The sequence below is a fragment of the Acinonyx jubatus genome, chromosome B1 (assembly GCF_027475565.1).
Source record: "Acinonyx jubatus isolate Ajub_Pintada_27869175 chromosome B1, VMU_Ajub_asm_v1.0, whole genome shotgun sequence".
Lineage (NCBI taxonomy): Eukaryota > Metazoa > Chordata > Mammalia > Carnivora > Felidae > Acinonyx > Acinonyx jubatus.
The window spans coordinates 195095630-195119789 of NC_069382.1; the positions used below are offsets into that span (position 1 = coordinate 195095630).

Consider the following 24160-nt stretch of genomic DNA (forward strand, 5'->3'; position numbering starts at 1 on the left):
GAGGTGCTCGCTGCTGTGAGGGGTGGAGCCTATGCAGTCCGAGGTTTTAGTTGGTGAGACTCTAGGGTAGGCTTGGCTTCTCGGCCTCAGTGCTCAAGTAAGCAAACAGGATTTGAATTTGAAAACACAGAGCCTGGGCCCGGCGGAAGGTACCCCCAGCGGATTCCGACCTACGGAAGCCCGGGAGGACCAAGCTTCCGGAGGCCGCCGAATGTGTGCCGGGCAGGGGGTGGGAGGCTGTGCGGTGCCTCCTGGTTCCCTTTGATCTCGGCGGACGGAGCCTCCCCTGGCTTCCCTGTGTCCAAACTTCGTAGTCTCCGGCTTCTTCCCTGCTCCAGGAATCGCCCAGCTAGACTTGAAAGGGTCCAAGGCAGCCGCAGGAGGACCCTGTACCTGCTGCCGAGCCTCGGGCCTGGCCCCGTCCTCTGGGATGGATGGGCTTGTGCGGGAGATAAACCTCTCCGCACCTGTCTCCTCTTTGGCACCGCGGGGGTTACACCTGCCCATCCCTGGATCTGTAGTGAGGTTTAAGTGGGAAGCACCCGCATGTGGTGCATGTTAACCCCCGTCTTCTGAGTCTGGAGAGCTATAACCCCGCCAGGAACATGGGAGACAAGTTTGTTCTGGCCCAGAAAACTGCGTTTTCCCCTCACTCTTGCTCACCGACCGAAAAAGACTGTGTCCCTAACTCACGATTTTTCTCTGTCAGTAGTCCCGTGAATTACGGTCCTTCCCCTGCCCTACGTGTCACGTGTTGAGAAGTTTGGGGCTCAATCATTGAAACGTTTACTGAGCACCTACTGTTCGCAGCAAACTGTTAAGACACCATGCTCCACACTGGAGATAAATATGAGTAAGACATGACGTTGCACTGGAGGAGCCCCTGGACCAAAAGATGACCCCAGAGACCTACCACCGCCTAGTTTAGGGCTTATAAATGTAGAGAAGAGTTTTGTTAATTCAGTCAACATTTTCCGAGCCGCTGTACCTGCTAAAGTGCCGAGGACAGAGGTGAGTTAGAAACTCGGGGAGGAGACGATTTCAATACGAGGCCATAATAGAAATACTGTGGGGGGGGGGGGGAGGGGGGAGGGTTATGGGAGCACCAAATAAAGGGCGGTGTCCTCTGCTGGGGTGTGTGGAGAGCAGGGAGAGTGGCTTGAAGTGAGTTGAATACAGGAGTGGATAGCCCAGTAAGCCATGGAAGTCAGTTTGGTTTGGTAGGCACTCTGGTATCTTCTATATGTTACGAGTATTTGCAGAAGAGATGTAATAAATATTCAAGAAAAGAATGGCAAGTTTCTGCCGGTTCATTTCTTCAGCCTTTCTAGCAAACTCATAGGAGCAAAGGATGAAACAGCTGGGCAGATCATATGGCCTGTCGACACAATACCTCCTTTTTGTTTGGTTTTGTGTTGCCTTTTCTTTTCAGACTCCTCAAGAACCAGGGTTCATCAGCTCAAAGCCACCTGGGGTCTTTGCCCTCCCCTCTTCTCTCTCTTCAAACAGGGGGTTTGAAGCCTTGTCAACAGGAAGTGAATCTCCGTATCACATACAGTCTTCTGTTGATTGTCTCCTTGCAAAAAGGTCAGTGCTGGGTCTCCCTTGTAACTGAATATTCCCCGGAGCATCACAGCTATGCCTGAGTTTCCATATGTAGTACGTTCAGGTCAGATCCGGTTTCCCCTTTGATGGTTTCAGGGCCTTTGTATTTGGATCCGAAATCCTTTTAGCCTTCTTTCTCGGGTATTATTAATGGCACTACTGCTTACCGTGTTGATGATACTCAAAAGCAGGTTGGAAAAGGTCCAGTGTTTAATGACCACATCTTCATTGCTGGGGCCATTTAAATAAGTTCCTCAATGTGTGTTCTGTGTACCCTAATAACAGATAACTGATAACAGAGTGCTACCAACCGAGGGATCTCATTTTCAGTGTCAGTTACTTATGGGGAAAAATGAAATTGACTGTGACCCTTCCCAGCTCTCCTTAGTAACGTGGTTAAGTCCAGGGTGTTTATAGTCCGTTGAATCCCGGCTCCATCGTGACGGGTCCTTCGGCAAGTTATTGGATTGTTCTAAGGATCAGTTTCCTCATCTGTGACACAGTAGGTACCAGAACGAAGATACGTGTGTACTGATTGCTTAGCCTGGTGCCTGGCACGGAGTGTGCATTCAAGCAGGTAGTTAACATACACTACTGCTAATGTGTGCTTCCCAGGCCTTCCAGATCCTGCTCACCTCCTGGTCCATTCGTTATTCCCTTCTCCTTGGGCCCCAGATAGGACTCTTGTTGCCAGTTTCCTTTTGCTTGCGCTCTCCCGCCTGAGCGTGGGCAACAACCATGCCTTAGCAGCTCCCCAGAGCCTGGCAGGTAGCAGAGATCCCATTACCCAGTTTTCAGCTTGACCCTTGATCACAGCTAACTGGTCTTCACTGCAGACACACATCCCTTCCTCTGAGAAGCCCTTCTCCCTCCTTTCTGTATTAGTTCTGCAGAGTTCTCACGAGGCCGACCCTGTCCTAGCGGAGGACACAGGGCCCAAACCAGACCCGTCAGCCCCTGGGACTTAGGCTGGGGCTGCTGGGATGGTAAGCTGTGAGGTCAGTGTGGCCTCTGGGGCTGGCACCGTAGAGTCCCATGGAGGAAGTCCACCTAGGGAGGAAGCTCTGAGATGTACGCCAAGCCAAGAGGTAGCATTTTTGATAGCACTGTTCCAACTCCTGACTCCAGCCAAGGCCTGGTTAACCTAGTTAAGAACACGAGCTCTGGGGGTGTCTGGGTGGATCAGTCGATTGAGCATCCTACTCTTGATTTTGGCTCAGGTCATGATCTCACGGTTCATGGGATCGAGCCCCATGTTGGGCTCTGCACTGACAGCATGCAGCCTGCTTGGGAGTGTCTCTCTCTCTCTCTCTCTCTCTCTCTCTCTCTCTCTCTCTCTCTTTCCCTCTCTCTCTCAAAATAAATAAATATAAAAAAAAAGAAAGAGAAAGAAAGAACATGAGCCCTGGAGCCAGCCACCTAGCCCTGGCGTTACTGACTCTGCCATTACTGGCTGCTTCAACCTTGGGCAAGCCACTTCTCTTCTGCCTTAGCTTCTTCACTTGGAAAAGTGAGTTAAGAATGGGTTACGGACAGTATCTACTTCATAGGATTGGGTAAAGATCAAAGTCTTGATAACGTGCACAAAGTGCTTAGAACAGTGTCTGGCCCAGAGAGAGCTCTCGATAAGTCCTACCTGTTGTTATTAATCCATTGCTGAGGCATCACAGATTTCTGAGCCAAGAAAACCAAAACTCATATTTATTATTTTTTGCAGTTTATTTATTTTTGAGAGAGAGAGAGACAGACAGAGTGCGAGCGGCAGAGGGGCAGCGAGAGAGGGAGACACGGAATCCGAAGCAGGCTCCAGGCTCTGAGCCGACAGCACAGAGCCCGATGCGGGGCCCGAACCCACAAACCGTGAGATCATGACATGGGCTGAAGTCGGACACTCAACGGACTGAGCCATCCAGGTGCCCCCAAATCTCATTTTTAGAAAAACGAATGCCGTTTAAGTGGTTTTGTGTTACCTGCAGCCCTGACAGCAGACTGGAACAGCTGTGTTCTCCCATCAGGCCACGTGCTGCCCCACTGGCCCAGTGATGGTGAGCACGTCCAGGAATGAGCTCATGCACAAGGGAAGTCAGTGTGAGTCTGACAGCGCTGTGCCGCCCCAGCAGAAGGGAAGCCGCCCGAGAACCTCTAAGGACACAGGCAGTGTGCTGTGTTGTGGGATAGGGCGTTGGGGAGAACGGTGCAGAAGCCTCCTCGGTGCCAGTGTGTCAGGCAGCAGGGAGGTGTTCGTCTTGAACAAAAGATCGGGACAGGGAAAAGGACCGTTCCTCAAGCTAGAAAGAAAAGGGGCGGGGGCCGGGGGCCGGTACTGGCCTAGAGTGGGAACCCTGGGAGGTTGGCATCCTATGAAAGCGTCCCCAAGCCCTCCTGACATTTCCCGATGTGTAGCAGTTTGGGAGGCATGTTTGGATCCGTTGTTCTGTGCAAGAAAAATCTCTTGTATTAATTGCTCACATTTAAATTGAGACTCATTGGTGGGGGGCACCTGGGGGGCTCAGTCGGTTAGGTGTCCGACTTCGGCTCAGGTCGTGATCTCGTGGTTTGTGGGTTCGAGCCCTGCGTCGGGCTCACCGCTGACAGCTCAGAGCCTGGAGCCTGTTTCAGATTCTGTGTCTCCTTCTCTCTCTGCCCCTCCCCACTCATTCTCTCTCTGTCTCTCGCTCGCTCGCTCTTTCTCAACAGTAAATAAATAGAAAAAAAAATTTTTTTTTAAATTGAGACCCACTATCAGGCTTGCTCACCTAGAGAGCTGAGGTGCGTCCTGACTGACTACCTCCCAGATGCCCAGAGTCCTCTAGGCTGTTAACACCAGTCTCGTCATTGACGTGATCTGAATCATGCAGTGCCTAGAATTGGCCTGTTAATGGTGTGCATGTAATCTAATAAAACAAACTCATTTTTTTTTCCTTTTAAGGAAGCCCCATATATTTTTTTAAATGTTTTATTTATTTTTGAGAGAGAGAGAGAGAGCATGCAAGTGGGGCAGGGGCAGAGAAGGAGGGGGACAGAGGATCTGAAGTGGGATCCACGCTGACAGTGGTGAGCCTGATGTGGGGCTTGAACTCATGAACCGTGAGATCATGACCTGAGCTGAAGCCAGGCGCTCAACTGACTAAGCCACCCAGGCGTTTCCCCCCCCATATTTTTAATACAATATTTTGTCTCATATTATCATGCATTTCCAGTAAGTAAAGAAACCTAGATGCCCTAATTTATTTATCAAGAAGCCATTTCTTGAAAGCTTAGTTAGAAGAAGGGATACAGGATAAATATACTCAGAAATCCAGTAACCACAAAGTACATAAATTGCATAAAACCATGAAAAAGCCTTTCTGGTCACGTGATCCGTTGTGGAAACCACTTGGAAATCCCTGGCCTGGACAGTTTTTTAAAAAGCTTTACATGGGATATATTTATAATGATGAGCTAAATCATTAGTGCTAAGAAAAGGCAGGTGGAAATGAGGCGGGGGAGGGGTCCTGACCAAAGGAAAAATTTGACCAGGAGAGAAAAACTAAGTTCTCAAGGCGACACCAGAGTTCAGATCCTGATTCTGCTATTTGCTATGTGACCTGGGGCAAGTCACTTAAGCTCTCTGCATCTCCTCATCCACGAAATGGGTACAGTAACACCCCCCTCCTAGGTTTGTTGAAAGATCTGTGAGGTGGATAGATACGGATACAGCGGCAGATATAAAGGGCTTAGCGCTGTGCCCGATACAGAGGATGAAGACTCCGTAAAAGGGAACCCCTGTTATCGGGGAAGGACAATCTCAGCAGCCAGGAAAGGCAGCCGGGGAGTGGTCAATACCAGTGGGGCAGCAGCAGCTGGTAGCTGGGCAGCCTTGAAAGGGTGAGCCTGGTGGCCTTCCCGTAGGAAGAGGCCAGACTGTGGAGCGGCACAGACTGTGGATGGCCGACCGTGACCAGCACCTTATATTCCCTTGATACAAGGATTAAACTATCCGTTTGGTAGTTTCATTGGAATTGCTGATTGCAAATCCCTAATTTGTCAGAGTTGAAAGACCCCTCAGCTGAGCTCGGGTCTCTGCGGGTAGCCTCGCAGCTTATGCGATGGAGCGTGGATTTGAACCCAGGCAGGTTTGGCCTCAGAGCCTGAGCTCCCATGCTGAACGGATTCTGATGACTCAGTGTCTCAGGACATAAGCTACAGGGAAGTCAGAGTGCCCGGGCTCATTCTTGCCAGATGCTGGCTCCAGGAGGGGAGAGTGTGGTGACCCACCTGCCCCTCTCCCACCCACACGCACGGCAGACATTGCTAATCAACAGCAGCGTTTCTTACCCTCCCTGAGCGCCAGGGGAGGGCCTCCAAATCCTGAAGAACCCAGAAAATTACCCCTGATTGACTCATGTGAGCGGGTCAGATCACATCTAGTTGCGGTACCTGGCGTGGAGTCTCCGGGCCTGCCAGACGGTAGTGCAGAAATGCGGGCTGGGGGCTGCTTGTGTGCTGGTAAGAATCTGCCTGTCATTCCTTAAGAGACTCAACACACGAGTCCTGATGTTCTGAAAGTCCCAAAAGCACATTTTGCACAGACCCCAGAGGGAGCTCCCACCTCCCCCCCACCCCCACCCCCCACCAACCTCAGGAAAGTGGGGGTGTTACAGGGTGGTGCTGGAGGGTGACTCCTCACTCGCAGGGGGTCAGTGGACTCCGTACCCCTCCTTGGGCATCACCCCCAACACCACGGCCACGGCCCCTGAGGAATCCTCGCGTTAGACAAAACAAGAGGGAGGAAACTCCAGCCTTCCAAGATTGGCGGTGGAGAGCGGGTGGGGAGCACCGTTTGCGAGGCCACATCACGAATCACAGCCCACGGGGCTCTGACGAGGCTGGAAGGAGACCTGGTACCAGGTGTGGACACAGCCGGGCACTGGGGGCCCTCGAGATCGGTGCCTGCGGTCGTGACAGTGGTTTGGAACCCCCGGTCTCCTTAACCCACGATTCTCAGACTCTTTCAACTGTTCAACCATTGAACAGTCCTAGAGACTTCTCTCAGATCGTGGGATGCCAGGTGCTTTCGTGGAATATCATGACATGTGGACAAATTAGGTGAAAAATAGCCGAGCGCTGTAAAAGTTGCCACCCACTCTCCTAGCATCTGAGCTAGAATCGCGTGCATGGTGACAAAAGCCAAGAGGCTTAAGATTTTTTAGGCAGAGACATCTTAAAATTGAAAAAGTTTTGTTGCCTTTTTTTTGTTGTTTTTTCTTCTGACACCTGGAAGAGGGATCGCCATTTCCATTTTAGCTATAAAATAGCTCTCTGTTCAGGATGAAATTGGTCAGAGCAGGGCTACCCTATAACGTTACCATTAACATCCCGACGCAAACTCAATGCCGGGTCCCCAGAGCAGTGCTGTTGGAAACTACCCAGGGGAGCTGAGGCTTTACCTACCTTTGATCTACGGTGGGGAAATCTAATATATGGACCACCGCGAGCCTGCAGCCCAATTCGGCCCGAGGTCACCAGGAAGGCAGAGCAGCAAAGGTAATGTTTCAGGAGCTCACAATACCCGCTCTGTGGCCAAAACAAAGGCCTGACCTTCCGAGCCACGTCTGACCTTTCAACTCTGACACATGTATTTACTCAGCAATTACAACTTAAACTACCAGAAGGGCGGTTCAGTCATTTATACCAAAGGGAAGGAATTAAATAAAGCTTTCCTGAATCCCGTAACAAAGCAGCTGGGCCGAGCTTTGCACTCAAAACAAAGAAACTTCTCTTGCCACCAGTGGATGTGACTGCTTTGTACCCAGGACAGAGAGTTAGAAGGCAGGTCTGAGCCCAAATTGCAGACGTTGGACAACCTAATAAGCGGGCTGAGCAAGATCTTGAGTTTCTGTAAATGCTAAGAGGGCAGTGGTAGATTCTGTAAGAGGCAGAAACTGCTGTGCTGCCGTGACCTCACTCAAGACCAGTCTGCTGTGAGAACTTGGAGATGTCGTTCTCTACAGCGTGATAATCTAGCGGTGACCCCCAGGGGCTTTACTTAACAGCACGGGATAACAGAGCCATTTGGAGAAGAGAGACACAGAGGTGGAAGTTTGCGAGGTGCCAGACCTCGGTGCGCTTTCGGGCAAAGCAAACTCACGTACCCTCATCCACTGAGGGAGGCCGTGGAAACTGGTGAAAGCATCCTGGAAAAGCGCCGGGCTGCGCGTCGTCAGGGTGACACGCACCCGACGAGTCCGTGATCCCAGCAGAAAGGAGGAAGTACTGTGTCTGCGCCCGGAGCCTTAGAGAGGATGCCGATTTCGTCGGGGGACAGCAGAGTGTGGCATCAGCAGAAGAATGGATCGATGCTGTGCATCACAAAGCCGGCGCAAACTCCTACTACAAGGCAATGTGGCGAATCTCACGGAATGTTGGACGAAGGAAGCCAGACACAAAAGGCCATGTGCCGCCGCGTGATTCCTTTTACATAAAGTTCAAAACCAGGCCTGGCCGATCCATGCCGCCAGAAGTAAGGATGTGGCTGCCCTCGGGCTAAATAGTCTGTCTCTTTGAGTTGGGCAGTCACGGCTCGGGTGCCTGCACTTTGTGAAATTGATCGGGATTTAGATTTTTCTACCTTTCCATATATATACTTTAGTGGAAAGCTTACGTTAAAATCATTCACTCATCTAGGTTTGTTGGGCAGTTTTATGATCGCATCTGTGTCCTGGAAAATGTTGACACGTGCATCATAAACCAGAGCATCACTTGAGAACTGAAGCAGATTCGCTCGTGTCACGCAGCCGTGCTGCCTGGTTTGGCCACTGTGGCTCTTCCTGCCGGGCCCAGTCACTTCGTGCAGCAAAAGGCCAGGCGCCTGGAGGATGGGGCCCGTCCCCCGGAGCCAGAGCGTTGGACCAGCCTTGGCGAACCTTCGGGTACTCAGAGAGGAAGTATTTGCGGACACCTACTATGTGCCAGACAGCTGTGTGCGGTATTTTAACTCCACCCTGTCTACCCGGGGAGGTCAGTACAGCAGGTGAAACCCCCGAGATTCAGAGGCCAAATAACCCGCCCAAGAGGGGCCCTTGGCTAGTAAGACACAAAGTCGGATTCAGCGCAGGTCGGATTCCAACACAGGGAGCCCGCTGACAGCTGTCACCTCATGCTGCCTCCCCCATGGGTGGGGGTGGGAGCCTGCAGGTGACAGCAGGGGCAGTGGCAGGAGGAGAAAGACCACCTAATACAGCAAGTTCCAGAACCACTCCAGTGGGCTCCCCACCCCAGGCCCACATCCAGTATACCAGTACACCCTCGGGACATTTTACCAGGCTTGCCTCGAGGCTGTTCGTCTCGCCGTCCCTAGAGACAGCGTAGAGCCTGGCCCAGGGTGGGCCCTCTGGAATGACCCCCTTAGTCCCTGTGACTTATCACGGTTTCAGTGACAAGAGGTGCAGAACTGTAGGCACCGGGGCCAACGGGAGGATTCAGGTCCAAACGCATTTGTGAGGAAAAGCAAGCATCCGTGCACGCAAGACAACGTCCCCCAACAGAATCCCTTTAAATGTGAAATCCCGCCACGGGCTTGTCAGATGTCCTCTTCTGACATCGAGAGCGGCACAGAGGCACGCTCTCTGTTACCTATCAAATGTGAAATAGAACGTGCCCTCTTGGGCTCACTGCCTAGAAAAGAAATGTAGAAGGCCTCTTTTAGCCATCTCTTGAAAGCTCAGTTGGAAGAAGGGGTAAAGGCTGAGTCCGTGCTGAGCTCCAGTAACCACAGAGGACAGGTAAATGTATAGACTATGCCTTTTCTCTTACCTTGGACGCGTCTAGTAATTGACCTTGTTTCCTTCCACAAGGGAGGACGTTACAATCTTTTTTTTTAATTTTTTTTTTTTAACATTTATTTATTTTTGAGACAGAGAGAGACAGAGCATGAACGGGGGAGGGTCAGAGACAGAGAGGGAGACACAGAATCTGAAACAGGCTCCAGGCTCTGAGCTGGCAGCACAGAGCCCGACGCAGGGCTCGAACTCACAGCCCTCACGGACCGCGAGATCATGACCTGAGCTGAAGTTGGCCGCTTAACCGACTGAGCCACCCAGGAGCCCCATAATCTTAAGAGCGCTGTGGTGTCACGGTTCTGTATCCAGGCACAAGTCAACAACGTACAGTTGCCTACTTAGTGCTGGAGTCCAGCTTGGTCTGCACAAAAAAGAATACCACCAGCCAGGAGGATCAGTCTTCAGCGGTGGAGTAAAGAAGGGAGATGCACTCTCCATAGCTTTCCCTGATGGAAAGGAATTGGATAAAACCTCTGATCTCTGAACACCTCCCTCATTCAGCTGCAGAAGTGCTATCCAAAAGCCAACAATCTGTATCCAAGACTGCTTCCTCCCCCCACCACCCCCGCCAATTCCTAGAGATCTGTTTTGGAGCAAGACAGGTAATTACAGGCTAGTGAGATTCTCCAAGTAAATTGTTTCAGTGGGACCTGGGCAGCTCAAATTTTAACTTTGAAAGAGAAACGATATGTTTAGAAAGATGAGAGCTTCTCAAAGATATCCGTGAAAGTCTGCGGGCCCGTAAAAAGGCTATTAACCTTGACTTTTAGCAGCGTGTTCTCAGAAGCACCCTGTGAGGCAGGTCTAAACAGAGAACTAGGAATGGGGTCCCTGGAAGCCCCTTTCCTCAGAGGGGTCACCTTCCTGCACCACGACAGCAAGCCACCCGTGCTCGCCTGAAGCAAAGCCAGTGCGGAGAAACCGGAGTGATTTGGCTGTTTTTAAACGTTCTCCACACAAATGCCCCTCTGCCCTCAGCGGCTGCTTTCTTTATTCTCTGGCTGCTGCGTCAGCCCACGTTCCTCACCTGACCGCAAGATGCCTAGAGTGCCTGACGTTAAGGAGGGCCCAGCCCGGGACAGTCACGCATCTTAGAAGATACAGCCCATCTTCTCCCAAATCCTGCTGGTAAGCAGCATCATGGAAAACGGCTGTGCACACAGCTGACCAACGCCAGGCAGGCCAGGAAGGCAGGCGTCAGATTCGAAAACCACAGTGTGCCAAAATGCATCCCTGGCAGGTTTGGGGATACCCGAGGGCCAGACCCGGCAGACCCGTGTGGACACAGGCAAGAATCAGGTAGAATGCAAACGTTAACACTTGAGTTGGACACAGTGAAGGGGTAGAGCCAGACACAAATATCATTAGATCCGTTTCTAAAGTCCCTGGGGCTCCAATATTGTGTGAGCCCAGGTCAGGCAGGCAGCTGCCCAAACCAAAGGGTGGTCCCTGCGCAGGGACCTCGGGAATGGTCTGCGGACTGTGTTTGTAGCCAGACCCATGGGCACAACTGCTGCGCATTTGGGGAGCCCTTCCCACCGCCAGCTGCACGGTCTGCAATAAAGACCTCTCTCCGTGACACGGACCATCAGAATCGGAACGGCTGGCTTCATCCTCGTGGAGCTCGAGGGAACTGAGGTCACCTCCTCCGGCCCTGGTGCACGGGCACCGTGCTAGCCTTCCGGAACAGCAGCCAGCCCCATCAGTGCCCTGTGCTGCCAGCCAGTTCTAACCGGAGAACCTTGGGTAACAGCTGACAAAGGTAACAGAAATGAGGACCCTCCCACGGCATGGGTTTTAGTTCATTTTGTCACGTTTGTCCAAGTTTGCCTTAAATGCATCCTGGTAAAACTGACGGAAAATAAACATCAGCACAGACCTTGAAATACTGTGGAGTTTGCACTTCAACGTGGGACTCTGGGGAGTAGGTTCGCGCTGCACCCCCCACTGCGCACGGGGAGGACAGGAGCAGGAAGTGTCCTGGACTGCCCTCAGGAGTCAAGGCTGGGCTCTGCTCTGTCCTTGAGAATGTGGCCTAGGTCATGCCTCACTTTCCCACTTTCCCCTATGCTCTCCAGAACATCTAAAGCTTCTCATGGCTCAAATGTTGTTACCAATAACCCCAACAGGAATGTATCTGCTGGCTTCAGGCAAGGTGCTGTGTACTTTACATAAATGAGTTCATTCATTCGCAGCCCAAGAGGAACCTTCAGCATCCTCACTGTCTAGATGGAGAAAGTGAAGTCCAGAGAGGTTAACTATCAAAGGACCAAGCGAGTCCAGGAGACAAGCAGACTCCTCTCGCTCATCCGGGGACTCAGAGGCTCAGACAGCATCTGTCTGCCTTTTTGGCCCCTCTTCCTGTTTATCCTCCCCTCCTAAGCCTTGTGAGCTGTTCCACGTTCCATCCTTGCTCTCTCCTGCAGTAGGAGGGATTAACGACAAATGTAACCCTGGCAAAAGGTACCACGCTCGCCAGCTTTTAAGGGACTTGTGGGCAAAGCCTACTCGAATATCAGCAGGAGGCACAACACAGCTCTCCTCCAGCACAGCACACTGGGCCTCAGAATACCACCTCTGAAAGCATCGCGATCCACTCGGAGCCCCGGGACAGCGACACAGCTAAGTGATGGGTTCCGGGTCAAGTGAGTGATTTCCCTGCATGTGGTCACAGGCCATGCTCCCAGTCTGTCTTGGGCTGAAGAGGGACAGGGCCACGGTGCGGACAGGCCAAATACTGAAGACTGTTGTTGTGATCATTTCTGGACGAGATACCGTTAACTTACATGCTTTGACAACACAATAAACACACAAAAACCTCTAATTAAAAATGTAGAGAAGCACTGCAATTAAATACTTTTTAGTTTACTAGTGATTATTGTTGGCTTGTCACATTTTTAAAAGATTTCCACATAAAAGCATTTGTTTTTTTAAGCATGTGTAACTGGATAGAACCAGACATGGAGGTTAATTTCTGCTCTGCTGCTTCTGCTTTTTTTTTTCAAAGTTTCTTTGCTTTGCGAGAAAGAAAGTGCAGGAGGGGCAGAGAGAGAGGGAGAGAGAGAGAATCCCAAGTAGGCTCCCTGCTATTGGCACAGAGCTCAAAGCGGGGCTCGAACCCACAACCCTGGGATTGTGACCTGAGCCCAAGTCAAGAGTTGGACGTTCAACCGACTGAGCCACCCAGGTGCCCCAAGAGTATTGTTTAAAGTACAATAATTTTCACCACCACAGACTTTGAATTTTGGATAAGAATATATTTTATTTTCTCATAAAAGTTCTACCAAAAATAGACTTTTTCTGTAACTTAAAAATACAGCTTTGAAAAAGCAGTATTGGAGTTGTTGTAACTCATTACATGTTTTAGAAACAGCAGTGAAAAAAAATCAACAGAATGGATTCAATTTTTAAGTAGAAAAACGTTCATTTCAAAAGCTTGACTTTGTCCTTTACTAACTTGAAGGTGGGGTTCTTGCTGATCTTCTTGTTAAAGATGGTCAGGAGCTCCTCTTCCGATCTGTGGTGTTCCTCTGTCACCGCGTAATACTGAGCTAAAACCTTCACGGGGAGAAACAATCATCAAGTGGGTGATGTGTCCTGAAAATGTACCTCAAGGTTCTTCCTTTAACCCAGAACGAGGCCAACAGTAAAACAGAAAAGAAACGCAGGTGCCGGTGACACAGGTGTGTCCTGCTCATGGGTTCGCGCAGCTGTTCGCGCAGCACCCGCACGTGCAGCCTGTCACACGTCGACACAAAGTTAAAAGCAAACACAGAGGAACCACCGCTCTGGAATAAGCAAACGACGGCAAGACATCAAGAACAGTAATCCCCAGGGGCGCCTGGGTGGCTGTCGGTTGAGCGGCCGACTTCGGCTCAGCTCATGATCTCGCGGTCCATGAGTTCGAGTCCCGCGTCAGGCTCTGTGCTGACAGCTCAGAGCCTGGAACCTGTTTTGGATTCTGTGTCTCCCTCTCTCTGACCCTCCCCTGTTCATGCTCTGTCTCTCTCTGTCTCAAAAATAAAAATAAGCGTAAAAAAAAAAAAAAAAAAATTAAAAAAAAAGAATAATAATTCCCAAATTTAACACAGGCACCGTTCAGGCTAAGGAAGTGCGATGGGATGGGGTCCAATTCCCGCCCCCCGCCAGTCCCGAGGGGCCACTGAGCTGCTGGAAAAATCACTGAGATCCACATCTGTAGTGTTTTAGATTAGGAAAACCAAGAACTGTACATCCTGAAATAAAGAAGTGGCTGTCCCCAGCTTCTGCACCTGCGTCTGTGCGCCATACCTTTTTCCTTAGCTTTTTGATTGCTACTTCGTTGTCCGGGGCCTGTTTCAGAACTGCTTTAATAGTTCCCTTCCAGTTGAATTTACCTACAATATGAAGAGTAATACGTAAAACATTTTGTTTCGGTGTACTGCCAGAGGGCTAAAGCAGCCATGTGGGCGACATCTATTTGCTATCCGGGAAATGAACTAATGACCCTGACCGTACCGCGTAGCAGGTGCTGGACCTGTCCGCTCGCAGTGGCCTACAAGCCTGACTCCCCTTCAGGACTCGCTCTCAGAGTGAGCGGGTCAAGTAGGCATCCCAAGTACCATCAACTTTACAGGTGCCTGTAAAAAGGCACGGCTGTATCCGATGAACTCACAAGTGTCCCTGAGGGTCCACCAAGATAACGGGGCTGGCCAAGCATGGTGAGCAAGACATAGGGGAACAAAGGCAGCTCAGCCTCGGACGGCAGAGGACAGCCACAGACACGGGCTGTGACACCGGCTATCTTGCAGGCTTAAGGCTCATCTAGGGGACTTGTTTCCGGAAAGATGCAGCAGGTGTACTTTTGCCTGTTCTGTCTGCTGAGAACAGCCAAACCCCCAGAAGTCTAGTCAGACCAACGCAAGACGACTCTGAAAGAGGGCAAGAAGGCGGACCGGGTAGGGGCCTCGAGACTTGAGGAGTGACCTGGTAGTGAGCTCCCTGTGTTTTCTTTTTGCTCCAGAGAGCCCAGATTTGGAGCTCAAGAAGCTGGCAACCTGGAAAGCCAACAAAGAAAGCCCCAACAAGAGCGTGATCCTCCTCAGCGAAAGGCCAAGAAAGGAACAGCCCACTGAGACACAACTCCTCCACAGTCCCCACTCTCCTCCAGCTAAACACCTCAGAAGAAGTTGGTGGCTCCCACCCTCAAGGCTGTGATGAGGGAAGGCATCAAAGAAGGCCGAGTACGAAATCGGGACTTTCATCCATGCCGGCTGGTAACAAGGCCATGGCCGCGGTCAGCGGTGACCACGGAGGGAGCCAGAACTCCCACCCCGCCTGCACTAGCAAGGAGTGCCTCCTTCAGGTACCAGCGGAGGTCGGGTGGGCAGCCTGGTCTTCCCCCCACCTGCTGTAGTGAGGTCTTGCCCCCGCTTCCCCTGCCAAGTCACGTGAGGAAAAGCCAGTTAAAAGAAGTTGAAATAAGACCCAGAATCTTCTAACCTGTGAAAATGTCCAGGTGCCAACTGAAAACCATTCATCATTCCAAAATAAAAGTACTTCAGTAAGCAATTATGTGTACACTCGGAACAAGAGTAGAAACACTCAGCCAAAAAAAAAAAAAAAAAAAAGACAAAGAACCAAAAGGAAATTTTAGCACTGAAAAATATGGTAGCTGAACTGAAAAGCTCAGTGGACGGACAGAACGGAGAGGGGAGAGGAAAGAATCAGTCAACTGGAAGATAAAACAATAGAAATTACACAGTCTGAGCAAGAGAAAACCAAAAGAAAAAAAAAAAGAGCATTAAGAAAACTACAGACCAGTATCCCTCATGAATACAGATGTCAATATACCTACCAAAATATTAGTAAGTAGAATCTAGCAGTTAGGTAACACATAAGAAAATTATACACCACAAGAAAGTGGGTTTATTCTGGGGATGAAAGGCTGGCTCGATATTTAAAAATCAATCAGTGCAATTCACATTAATTGCTAATGAAAAAAACAGTAACATCAATCAATGTAGAAAACATGTGTGACAAAACAACACATTCGTGATAAAAACTCTTAGAAAAATAGGGATACAGGGGAACTCCTTCAACTTTAGATAAAGAGCATCCAGCAAAAACCTACAATTAACGTGACTTAAAGTGAAAGATGTAATGTTTCTTTCGATCAGGCACACAGCAAGGCTGTCTGCTCTCACCACTTTTACTCAACACTGTGATGGAAATTCTTGCCAATGCAAGAAGACAAGGCAAGGAAAGAGCAGTGCTATGGATCCGAGAGGAAGAAATAAAACTGCCCCTGTTTGAAGATGATGTGATTACCTCTGCAGAAAATCCCAAGGAAATCTACAAAATCACACATATTCTATATAATCACAGGAAGAGTTTTTGTAGATCTCAACAAGATTATTCTAAAACTTAATTCTGACAAAGAATAAAGCCTGCCCAGTTTCAAGACTTCAGATAGAGTTAAAGCGATCGAGACTGTGTTGGTAGGGGGCACACATACAGGCAGACGAAACAGAATCAAGAACCCAGAACTACACAAATATGCACAACTGATTTCTGACGAAGGTACAAAAGTGATTCAGTGAGGGCCTTCTCAGCAAACGGTGCCGGAATAATAGCACACTGATGGGCAAAAAAATGAACCTTGTACTAAGTCTCATTCGTTACATAAAAATCAACTCAAAATGGATCACGGGCTTAAGATCAAGAGTAAAATGTTAAACTGTAAAACATTTAGAAAAAAAACACAGGAAAAAAACTCTTGGGGATCTAGGGTTAAGCAAAGAGTTCCCAGATTTGGCACCAAAAGCATGACCTATTAAAGGGAAAATGGACAAATTAAACTAAATCAAAATGAAAAAAATCTGTTCTATAAAAGATTGTCAAGAGGATAAAAAAGCTATAGACTGAAGGGGAAAAAAAACCTTGCAAACCCCACATCCCACAAAAGATTAGTATTTAGAATAGAATACATAAAGAACTCTCAAAAGTTAACAGTAAAAAAGAAAATCCAATTCGAAAATAAGCAAAAGACGTGAACAGACGTTTCAATATCAAGAGATATACAGATGGCGAATAAGTACATGAAAAGATACTCAACATCATTAGGGATAAACAAATTAAAATCACCCGAGCTATTACCACACGCCTATCAGGATAGCTAACAAAAACAACAACAACAACAAGAACAAAGTACCACCACCAGACCCTGGCCGAGATGTGGGAAAACTGGGTGAGGCACACACCGCTGGGGCGATTATAAAATGGTACGGCCACTCTAGAAAAAGTTGGCGGTTTCTTTAAAAACCAAACACGCAGTCACCACACCACACGGCGACTGCACTCCTGGACACTTCTTCCACAAAGTGATGTGCGTTCACATGAAAACCTGTACGTAAATGCTGACAGCAGCTTATTTATAACAAGTGGAGGCTAGGCCTTCAAGAGAGGAGTGGTCAGACGAACGGGGGTACGTCCACGCCACGGGCTACTAAACAGCAGAGGGACTGGATTACCAACACATGCAGCCACCTGGATGCATCTCCAGAGAATAATGCTGAGGGAAAAGTGGTAATCTCAAGAATTCACATACTAGATGATGCCATTTAGGTAACGTTCTGAAACTACAGAGGTACAGAAACGGTGAACAGATTAGTGATTGTTGGGGGCAGGCGGGGTGGCGGGTAAGGGCATGGCTATAAAAGGGCCCACAGAGGGCTCCCTGTGGTGATGGAAACATCGGTCTCCTGACTGGGTCAGTGTCAGCACCCTGTGGAGACAGGATAGTTGTGCCCGCTGTGGCCCTAGCAGGAAGCTGGGCAAAGGGCGCGTGGATCCTTAGGTCTCTATTATAATTCCTTACAACTGCATGTGAATCTACTATCCTCTCAAAACAAATTAAACTAAAAAAAAAGGCCTCATGCAGCCCAATTTGGGAGTGGGGGGGATCCAGGCAAAGAGGTGTAACCCAGCTCAGGCAGTTACTGAACCTCCATTAGTAAAGCCTCCCCTCCCGGGTGAGTCCTCGAGTCTGTTGTGCATCAGCAGGGCCCCAGGGAATGCTTCAGGCCGGAGGAAGTGGGGGCAGCTCTGTGGAGGAGGCAGCGTCTGAGGGGACCTTTAAAGGCCAGGAATTGAATTCTGACAGGGACACACTGGGAGACAGGGAGACAGAGACCCCGGGAACAAGAGGAGGTGGGGGGCGGGGCAGCTAAGTGTGGCGGGTACTTCCGGGTGAGTAATGAGGGGCAGGGGGGAGGGAAGCAGGGAAAGGGAACAAGGTCTCAGAAAGCCGTGCTGGGTTTATCTGCAGTTCCAAAGAGAATGGGTTCCCAGTCCAGACCATCTTCCCCTTAGAGCTAGACAGACGCTGCGGAGTGGCTCACACAGCTCCTTTCTCCCCTCTGGAGCCACGCCGTGTCTGGATCTGCGTCCAGCCCTCCCCGTGCCTCCGGAGGGGAGGATCCGCCTGAAGGCCCGGGTCGCCTCCTCCCCCCACACCCTCAAGGGCAGACCTCTCCAAAGGATGGCGGCGATACCTTTTGCAGGAGCCCCATGGTTTTCCGGTTCTCCACCCTCAGAATGTCCTGAGAGCTTCCTCTTTTTCTTCTTGGTATCTGCTTCATCTAGGAGAGTAGAAAGAGTAAACGCGAGAACAAGATTTTGCATTTATGACAGCGGCTGCCATTTAATGAACGCCACGCACAGCCAGGCCCGGTGCATCCGCCAGGAGGACCCGCTCCCCGGGCACCCAGCACCGCGGGCTTCTCCACCTCGCGGTCAGGTGAGCACACGGCGAGTGGACGGGTGCCGTCACCTGAGCCCGGGTCGGCCCGATCCCAAAGCTTACGCTCTTTGCCTTACTTGTTCCAAACGCGAGGTCTGACGCAAATTCACTGCTTCCCGACCCTCGTACCAGAGCCCAGAGCAAACGCCAGCCACGTACCGTCCGCGTGCTTCTTTCTCTTCCCAGGCGGCGGCTTCGTCGGCTCCTCCTTGGCGTCTCTGGCTCCGTCCACCGTCCCCTTGGCCTTGCCCCCCTTGCTCTGGCTCTTCTTCCCTGCAGAGCCCGGGGCCTCCCCTCCAGCCTCCTGATCGGCCTCTTGCTCTTGCCCTGTTTTGCGCTTCTTAGGCTTCTGACCCCTTGAATTCTCCTGGTGGCCTTCTAATTTTAGTTCTTTCTTCTCTTTTTTTCTATTCTTCTGCCTTTCTTCCTTCCTTTCTCTTTTATTCTTCTTCACCTCTGCTTGCTTTTCTGGGGGGTCACTTGTGTGGGAAGCTGGAACCTTTGTGGAAAGTTCTACGCCGGGCGGGTTGGCCCCTTGCTTGAGTGGCTGTCGGTCCTGCCCCTTACTGACCGGTTCCTTATTATTAAGCAAAACCGAGAGACACATAAATACTCATTCCAGACATTCGTGCACGTCATTAGCAGGCATCTACTGAGCAAACTGTTGCAAGAAAAATGTCTACTACTTACCATTTTACTGTGACCGCCTCCCCCACCAAGAGCTAAAACGTAGCAGTAAACATATCAAATGGGAAAAAAACCTTCCCCCCGAGCCCACACCCCACCCTGCATTTAATAGACATTTTCCTTCCACTGGGAAAGTGAAGAATCCTTATGTCACTTAAGCTAGACCTTTAATTTTGGCTCACTCTCCACCTTTCTGATAGAAGATGAGCACATTGGTGTGGCGGAAACCACTGGATTTATGCATCTGCAGACCTGGGTTCGAGCACCAGCTCTGTTAATTCCGAGCCGGGTGACTCAGGGCAAGTTATTTATCTGCTCCGAACCAACTTTCTCACTGATAAAATGAAAGGTAGTAGAACGAAAGTCATATGGTTCATGGGCGAATAAAATGGAAAGTTATGTCATGTGCTTAGCAGCTCACGGTGCTGAGTAAGGACGAGTAGACCGAGGATGCTTAAATAAGCCACTTCCAGGAAAGGTTCTGTAAACTCTGGAGCACTGGACCAGCACAATCTACTCACTGAGAACAGAGGAACTGCCCTTGAGGAAGGGATGTGGGACACCTGGATGGAGTGTGGACCCGCAGAGTGGGAAGCATGGGGCACAGGGAGCCACAGAAAGCTAGGGAACCACAAGCCGCACTCTACCTTATTCAAGCCAGTGCACAGATCCGACTGAGAACAACGACCCCAGCAAAATGAGTGCCACTGCCGGCTGCACTCCCTGACCCTGAATCTGTGCTGGTCTCTATGTCAGCCCCTTCTCAAGGATGACCCCAGCAATGTCCTGAGCTTCTGGTGAGTCCTAACGCGTCTGGATGGGGCTGCTTCGGGTGCGGCGGGAACCACTGGATGTCAGCGCCCAAGACCCATCTCCGTTAGTTACCAGCCAGGTGACAGACCAGTCACCTCCAGTCTCCTTCATCTGGGAGAGTAGGTCTCAAGGAGGGAGCTACCGTCCCCCAAACTGAGCCAAAACAGGGACTGGCTTTCGCTCAAGTACAGACGCTCTACAAAGGTCACGCCTCACTCAGTGCTCAACTCCGGGCTGAGAGCACAGCGTCTGCATTTCCCCAGCAGGTCAGAGACACCAGCCAGGCCAGGCGCATGGCACAAAGGCAGGCAGTGGGCTCAGAAACAAAGTCAGGAAGGAGGAAGCAGCAGCCCAAGTCGCCTGACTCCTAGCCTACAATTTCCTTCCTAGCTTATGGGAAGGCACTGTTATGACCACTGAGAGCCACACACCTCAACCCGCCTTCTGCCCCGTTCAGACCAAGTCTCTAGCTGGGGCCTCCCCTCCGCACCCAGGGAGAGGGACACACGCACCCCATCTGGCAGCTACTCGGTGATGGGTAGACAAACTCATTCCCCATATTCTGCTTCGTTCCAGGCTCTCCTCAGAGACACCTGCACCGACCCTCTTTCCTAACAGAGCCCCTCCTCTCGCGCCTACCGTTTCTCCTAGGGCTTCCGCGCCTTGTCCTGCCATCAGGGCCGGGACCTGCATATGCCATCATCTGTCCCGCACTGGAACACAGCTCTGTGAGGGCAGGACTTTAGCCTCATTACAGCTGTGTGCGCGGGGACCAGGCACGCTGCCCTGGGGCACAGGAAATCCCCCCCCCCCCCCCCAGGAGCAGAGGATCCAGGGCCTCCGGCTGGATGCCCAGCACATAGTAACGGGAGGGATGAACACCAGAGGTGTGTACAGACGGGGCCACAGAGCCGTCTGCGCCACTCACACTGGGTTGTGCCGTGAAGGTCACAGGGTAGAGGCAAAACAAAAATAAGCCGTGTTTTACAGAGCTCAGTTGGCCACGGGCTGCGTACTGATTCTTCATTGACTTAATATGTTCACAGCTTCAAAAGGGAAATCAGAAACAACTTTTTAAAAAAAAACTCTGCAGTGAACGAAGTAATCCCAAATCTTTGATTCTTACTTAAAATAATGGAAATAATCCTTAAAATAATCCTTAAAAAACAGTACCACCTAAACGCTAATCAAACGACTGGTGACAGGGCGTGCTCCGGCAGCACACGTACTAGAAGACCACAGAGAAGATCGGCGGGGCCCCTGAGCAAAGGTGGCACATACATGACTGGTTATGAGATTCCAAAGGCCCAATCTGTTTGTTCTGGAAGAGCCACGACAGGACAGTTTCACCGTTTATTCCAATTTGCTGCCCAAACTGTTCTCTCTATAAGTCAGTCAACTCCTGGCACGGCGAGTAGAATAAAAGATGGTCAGAAAACCCCACTGTTGGGGGCACCTGGCTGGCTCAGTTGGTGGAGCACACAACTCTTGGTCTCGGGGTCGTGGGTTCAAGCCCCACGATGGGTGTGCAGCCTACTTGGGAAAAAAAAAAAAAAAAAAAAAGGAAAACCCCATTGTTGTTTTTGAAAACTGCTACTGATTTCAGTCTACAGATGGGGTATAGGCTCCAAACAGGAGCAAGGTGCAGGTGAATTAATGGGGAAGTGTTTTTAATTAACGACGTCACCTATAAGGAGGCCACACGGTACCAGACCAAGACTCTGCATGTGCTCCACACCGAGGGGTCCCTCAGATGGAACCTGACAGGCAGCGGATGATTACGCCAGAGGGATTCCCACTCCACAGAAGGAAGGAGACAGACGCGCATCGGATGCCCACTAAGCCCGGGCACGGGGAGGGATGCTTCCAGAGCCTCGGCTGCTTTAATGCACGTATGGGGCCTTCTGTGAACCCCTCACCTAAAGGAACCCCTAGTCACTCCCTATGTCCTCACGGTTTATTTTTCTTCCTGGCTGTGTCACTGCCTGAGCTATTTTACGGTGTTTGTTCAGGGCCCAGCACGAGATCAGTCACTAAGTCCCAAATCGGTGCATGAATTGGACTTCTTTAAGTCTTCTTTTCTTTTAAGACTGGGAAACGGAGGCTCAGAGAGGTTAAATAAAGTGCCCAAGATCAAGCGTTTGGCCAACAGCACAGCAGGGATTCAAACCAGGTCTGTCAGACGTCCCAAGTTCCTCCTTCCAGTACATCCCACTGCCTGATTTCTAAGCAAGCCATTTCACGTTAGCCGGTACCATTATCAAACATTGGGATTAAATACCTTTCTCTGCACAATAAGGAAATCTTCTCTGCAGTGCATTCAGTTTATTCTTTCCCATAAATGAAGGCACAAAGAGGCTCTCTGAAAAAGAAGGCTGTCTTGACCTCCAAAAATAAGACATTCCCATTTCATTATTACCAATCATTTTTGCCACACTACAAATCTGAAATTAGATCTGACTTACGTTGCCAGAAGCTTCAGAAAAGATACTCCACACCTGCTCCAGAATGGACTCATTATGAACTTTTAAACTGTTCTTCATCCAGTTCTGTAAGGAACAGACACACAAAAAAACCTGACTTGTCCCGTTCTGACAGGTGCCCGCAGGCTCAGTCACTGGGCCACGCGTCCCCTCCATCCAGGGAAGGCATATCCCATCCATACCTGAAATTTCGCCTTTTTCCTGGGAACGTTGTCAAAACCACTAATTTGCTCTAAAAGTTCCCTCACTTTGGGGCTCACGTTGGGTCTTTTTATTAATTCATTAATTTTCTATAAAAAGGAAGATAAAACAAGTAATAAACAACTGGCACAAGAGTTTCACGAAAGCCAGGTTAAGTGTCCTTCGATGGCTAGAGGTTTTGCAGTCCAAGGCCAGATTTTGTATTCATGTCTATGCTTATGCGTTCACCATAGTGCCGGAAGTGCTAGCCAGAGCAATTAGGCAAGAAAAAGAAATAAAGGCATCCAAGTTAGAAAGGAAGAAGGAAAACCATCTCTGTTCACAGATGATTTCATCTGACATGTAGAACACACTGAAGATTCCACTAAAGATCCCATGAGGACCAACAAATTCAGTCACCATAGGACTCAAAATCCACACTTGAAAATTCAGGTCTAGATGTCATACGCCAACAAGCTGAGAAGGAAACTGAGAAAACAATTCCATTTACAATAGCATCAAAAACAATAAAATCCTTAAAAAACTTAATCATTAAGGGGCTGAAAGACTTGTACACTGAAAACTATAAAACATTGAAAGAAATGAAAGAAGACACAAATAAACAGAAAGACATCCCGTGTCTGTAGATTGGAAGACTTAATATTAAGAGGGTAATACTAACCAAAGTGACTGGTACAGATTTAAATGCAATCCCTATGAAGATCCAGTTGACATTTGGGTTTGTTTGTTTGTATAAATAGAAAACTCCATCCTAAAATTCACATAGAATCTGAGGGGACAGCAAATAGCTACAACAATCATGAAAAAGAACAAAGTTGGAGGTCTCATTCTTTCTGATTTCAAAGCTAGAGTAATCAAAAAAAAGCATGGCACTGGCATAAAGATGGGCATGTCAGCCCATGCAGTGGCGAGCCCAGAAACAGACCTCGCCTATATGGGCAAATGGTTTTCAAAAAGGGTGGCAAGACCATTCCATGGGGTAAGAACAGTCTTTTCAACAAATGGTGCTGGGGCAAACGGATATCCACATGGAAGAGAATGAAGTTGAACTCTTACCTAACACTACACATAAATATTAACTCAAAATGGATCAAAGACCCAACCTTAAGAGCTAAAAGCATAAAATCCTTAGAAGAAAACAGAGGGGGAAAGTGTCATGACAGTGGATTTAGCAATGACTTCTTGTTCTTGCACATGACACCAAAAGCACAAACAGCAACAGCAAAAAAGCAGGACTATATAAAAATTTTAAAAATTTTGTACATCAAAGACACTGTCAACAGTGAAGAGGCAATTCATAGAACAGGAGAAAATATTTGCAAATCGTTTATCTGATAAGGCATTAATATCCTGAATATTTAAAGAACTCCTACATCTCAACAGTGAGAAACAAACAACCTTGGGGTGCTGGGTGACTCTGTCAGTTAAGCATCCAACTTCAAGCTCAGATCATAATCTGTGGTTCATGAGTTCAAGCCCTGTGGTGAGCTCTCTGCTGTCAGTAGAGCCCACTTCAGATCCTGTCTCCCTTGCTCTCTGCCCCTGCCCTGCTCACGCTCCCTCTCTCTCTCAAAAACAAACATTAAAAAAAAAAAAAGATTAAAAAAATGGGCAAAGGGCTAGGAATAGACATTTCTCCAAAGAAGATGTACACATGGCCAATAACACATGAAAAGATATTTATCATCATTATCACTAGGGAAATGCAAATCAAAACCACCCTGTCATACCCCCTTGGACGCCTATTATCAAAAAAACCGCAAAGTGTT

General features: G+C 49.5%; 1 protein-coding gene and 1 long non-coding RNA gene across 6 annotated transcripts in view; one reads left to right on the plus strand and one right to left on the minus strand.

Annotated features, from left to right (window-relative positions):
- Positions 1 to 7: 7 nt before the first annotated feature.
- Positions 8 to 15090, plus strand: LOC113592982 (uncharacterized). 3 transcript variants are annotated; one of them, XR_008296426.1, is made up of 4 exons: positions 104 to 1011; positions 1433 to 1587; positions 3323 to 3518; positions 14428 to 15090. It is a non-coding gene; the product is annotated as an uncharacterized LOC113592982 (long non-coding RNA). The 3 variants fall into 3 exon arrangements; XR_003412984.2 differs by lacking the exon at positions 3323 to 3518 and having other exon boundaries at positions 8 to 1011; XR_008296425.1 differs by lacking the exon at positions 14428 to 15090 and having other exon boundaries at positions 8 to 1011; positions 3323 to 4531.
- The window catches only part of LYAR (Ly1 antibody reactive), a 25238-nt gene continuing 13739 nt past the window's right edge, over positions 12662 to 24160 (minus strand). For all 3 annotated transcript variants that reach the window (XM_053217579.1, XM_053217581.1, XM_053217580.1), the window contains exons 4-9: positions 22373 to 22480; positions 22173 to 22256; positions 18367 to 18784; positions 17960 to 18046; positions 13716 to 13801; positions 12662 to 12983 (exon numbers count right to left, since the gene is read on the minus strand). In XM_053217579.1, the coding sequence (XP_053073554.1) occupies positions 12849 to 12983; positions 13716 to 13801; positions 17960 to 18046; positions 18367 to 18784; positions 22173 to 22256; positions 22373 to 22480 (918 nt within the window). In that variant the 3' untranslated portion in view covers positions 12662 to 12848. The remainder of the gene's footprint in view (positions 12984 to 13715; positions 13802 to 17959; positions 18047 to 18366; positions 18785 to 22172; positions 22257 to 22372; positions 22481 to 24160) is intronic.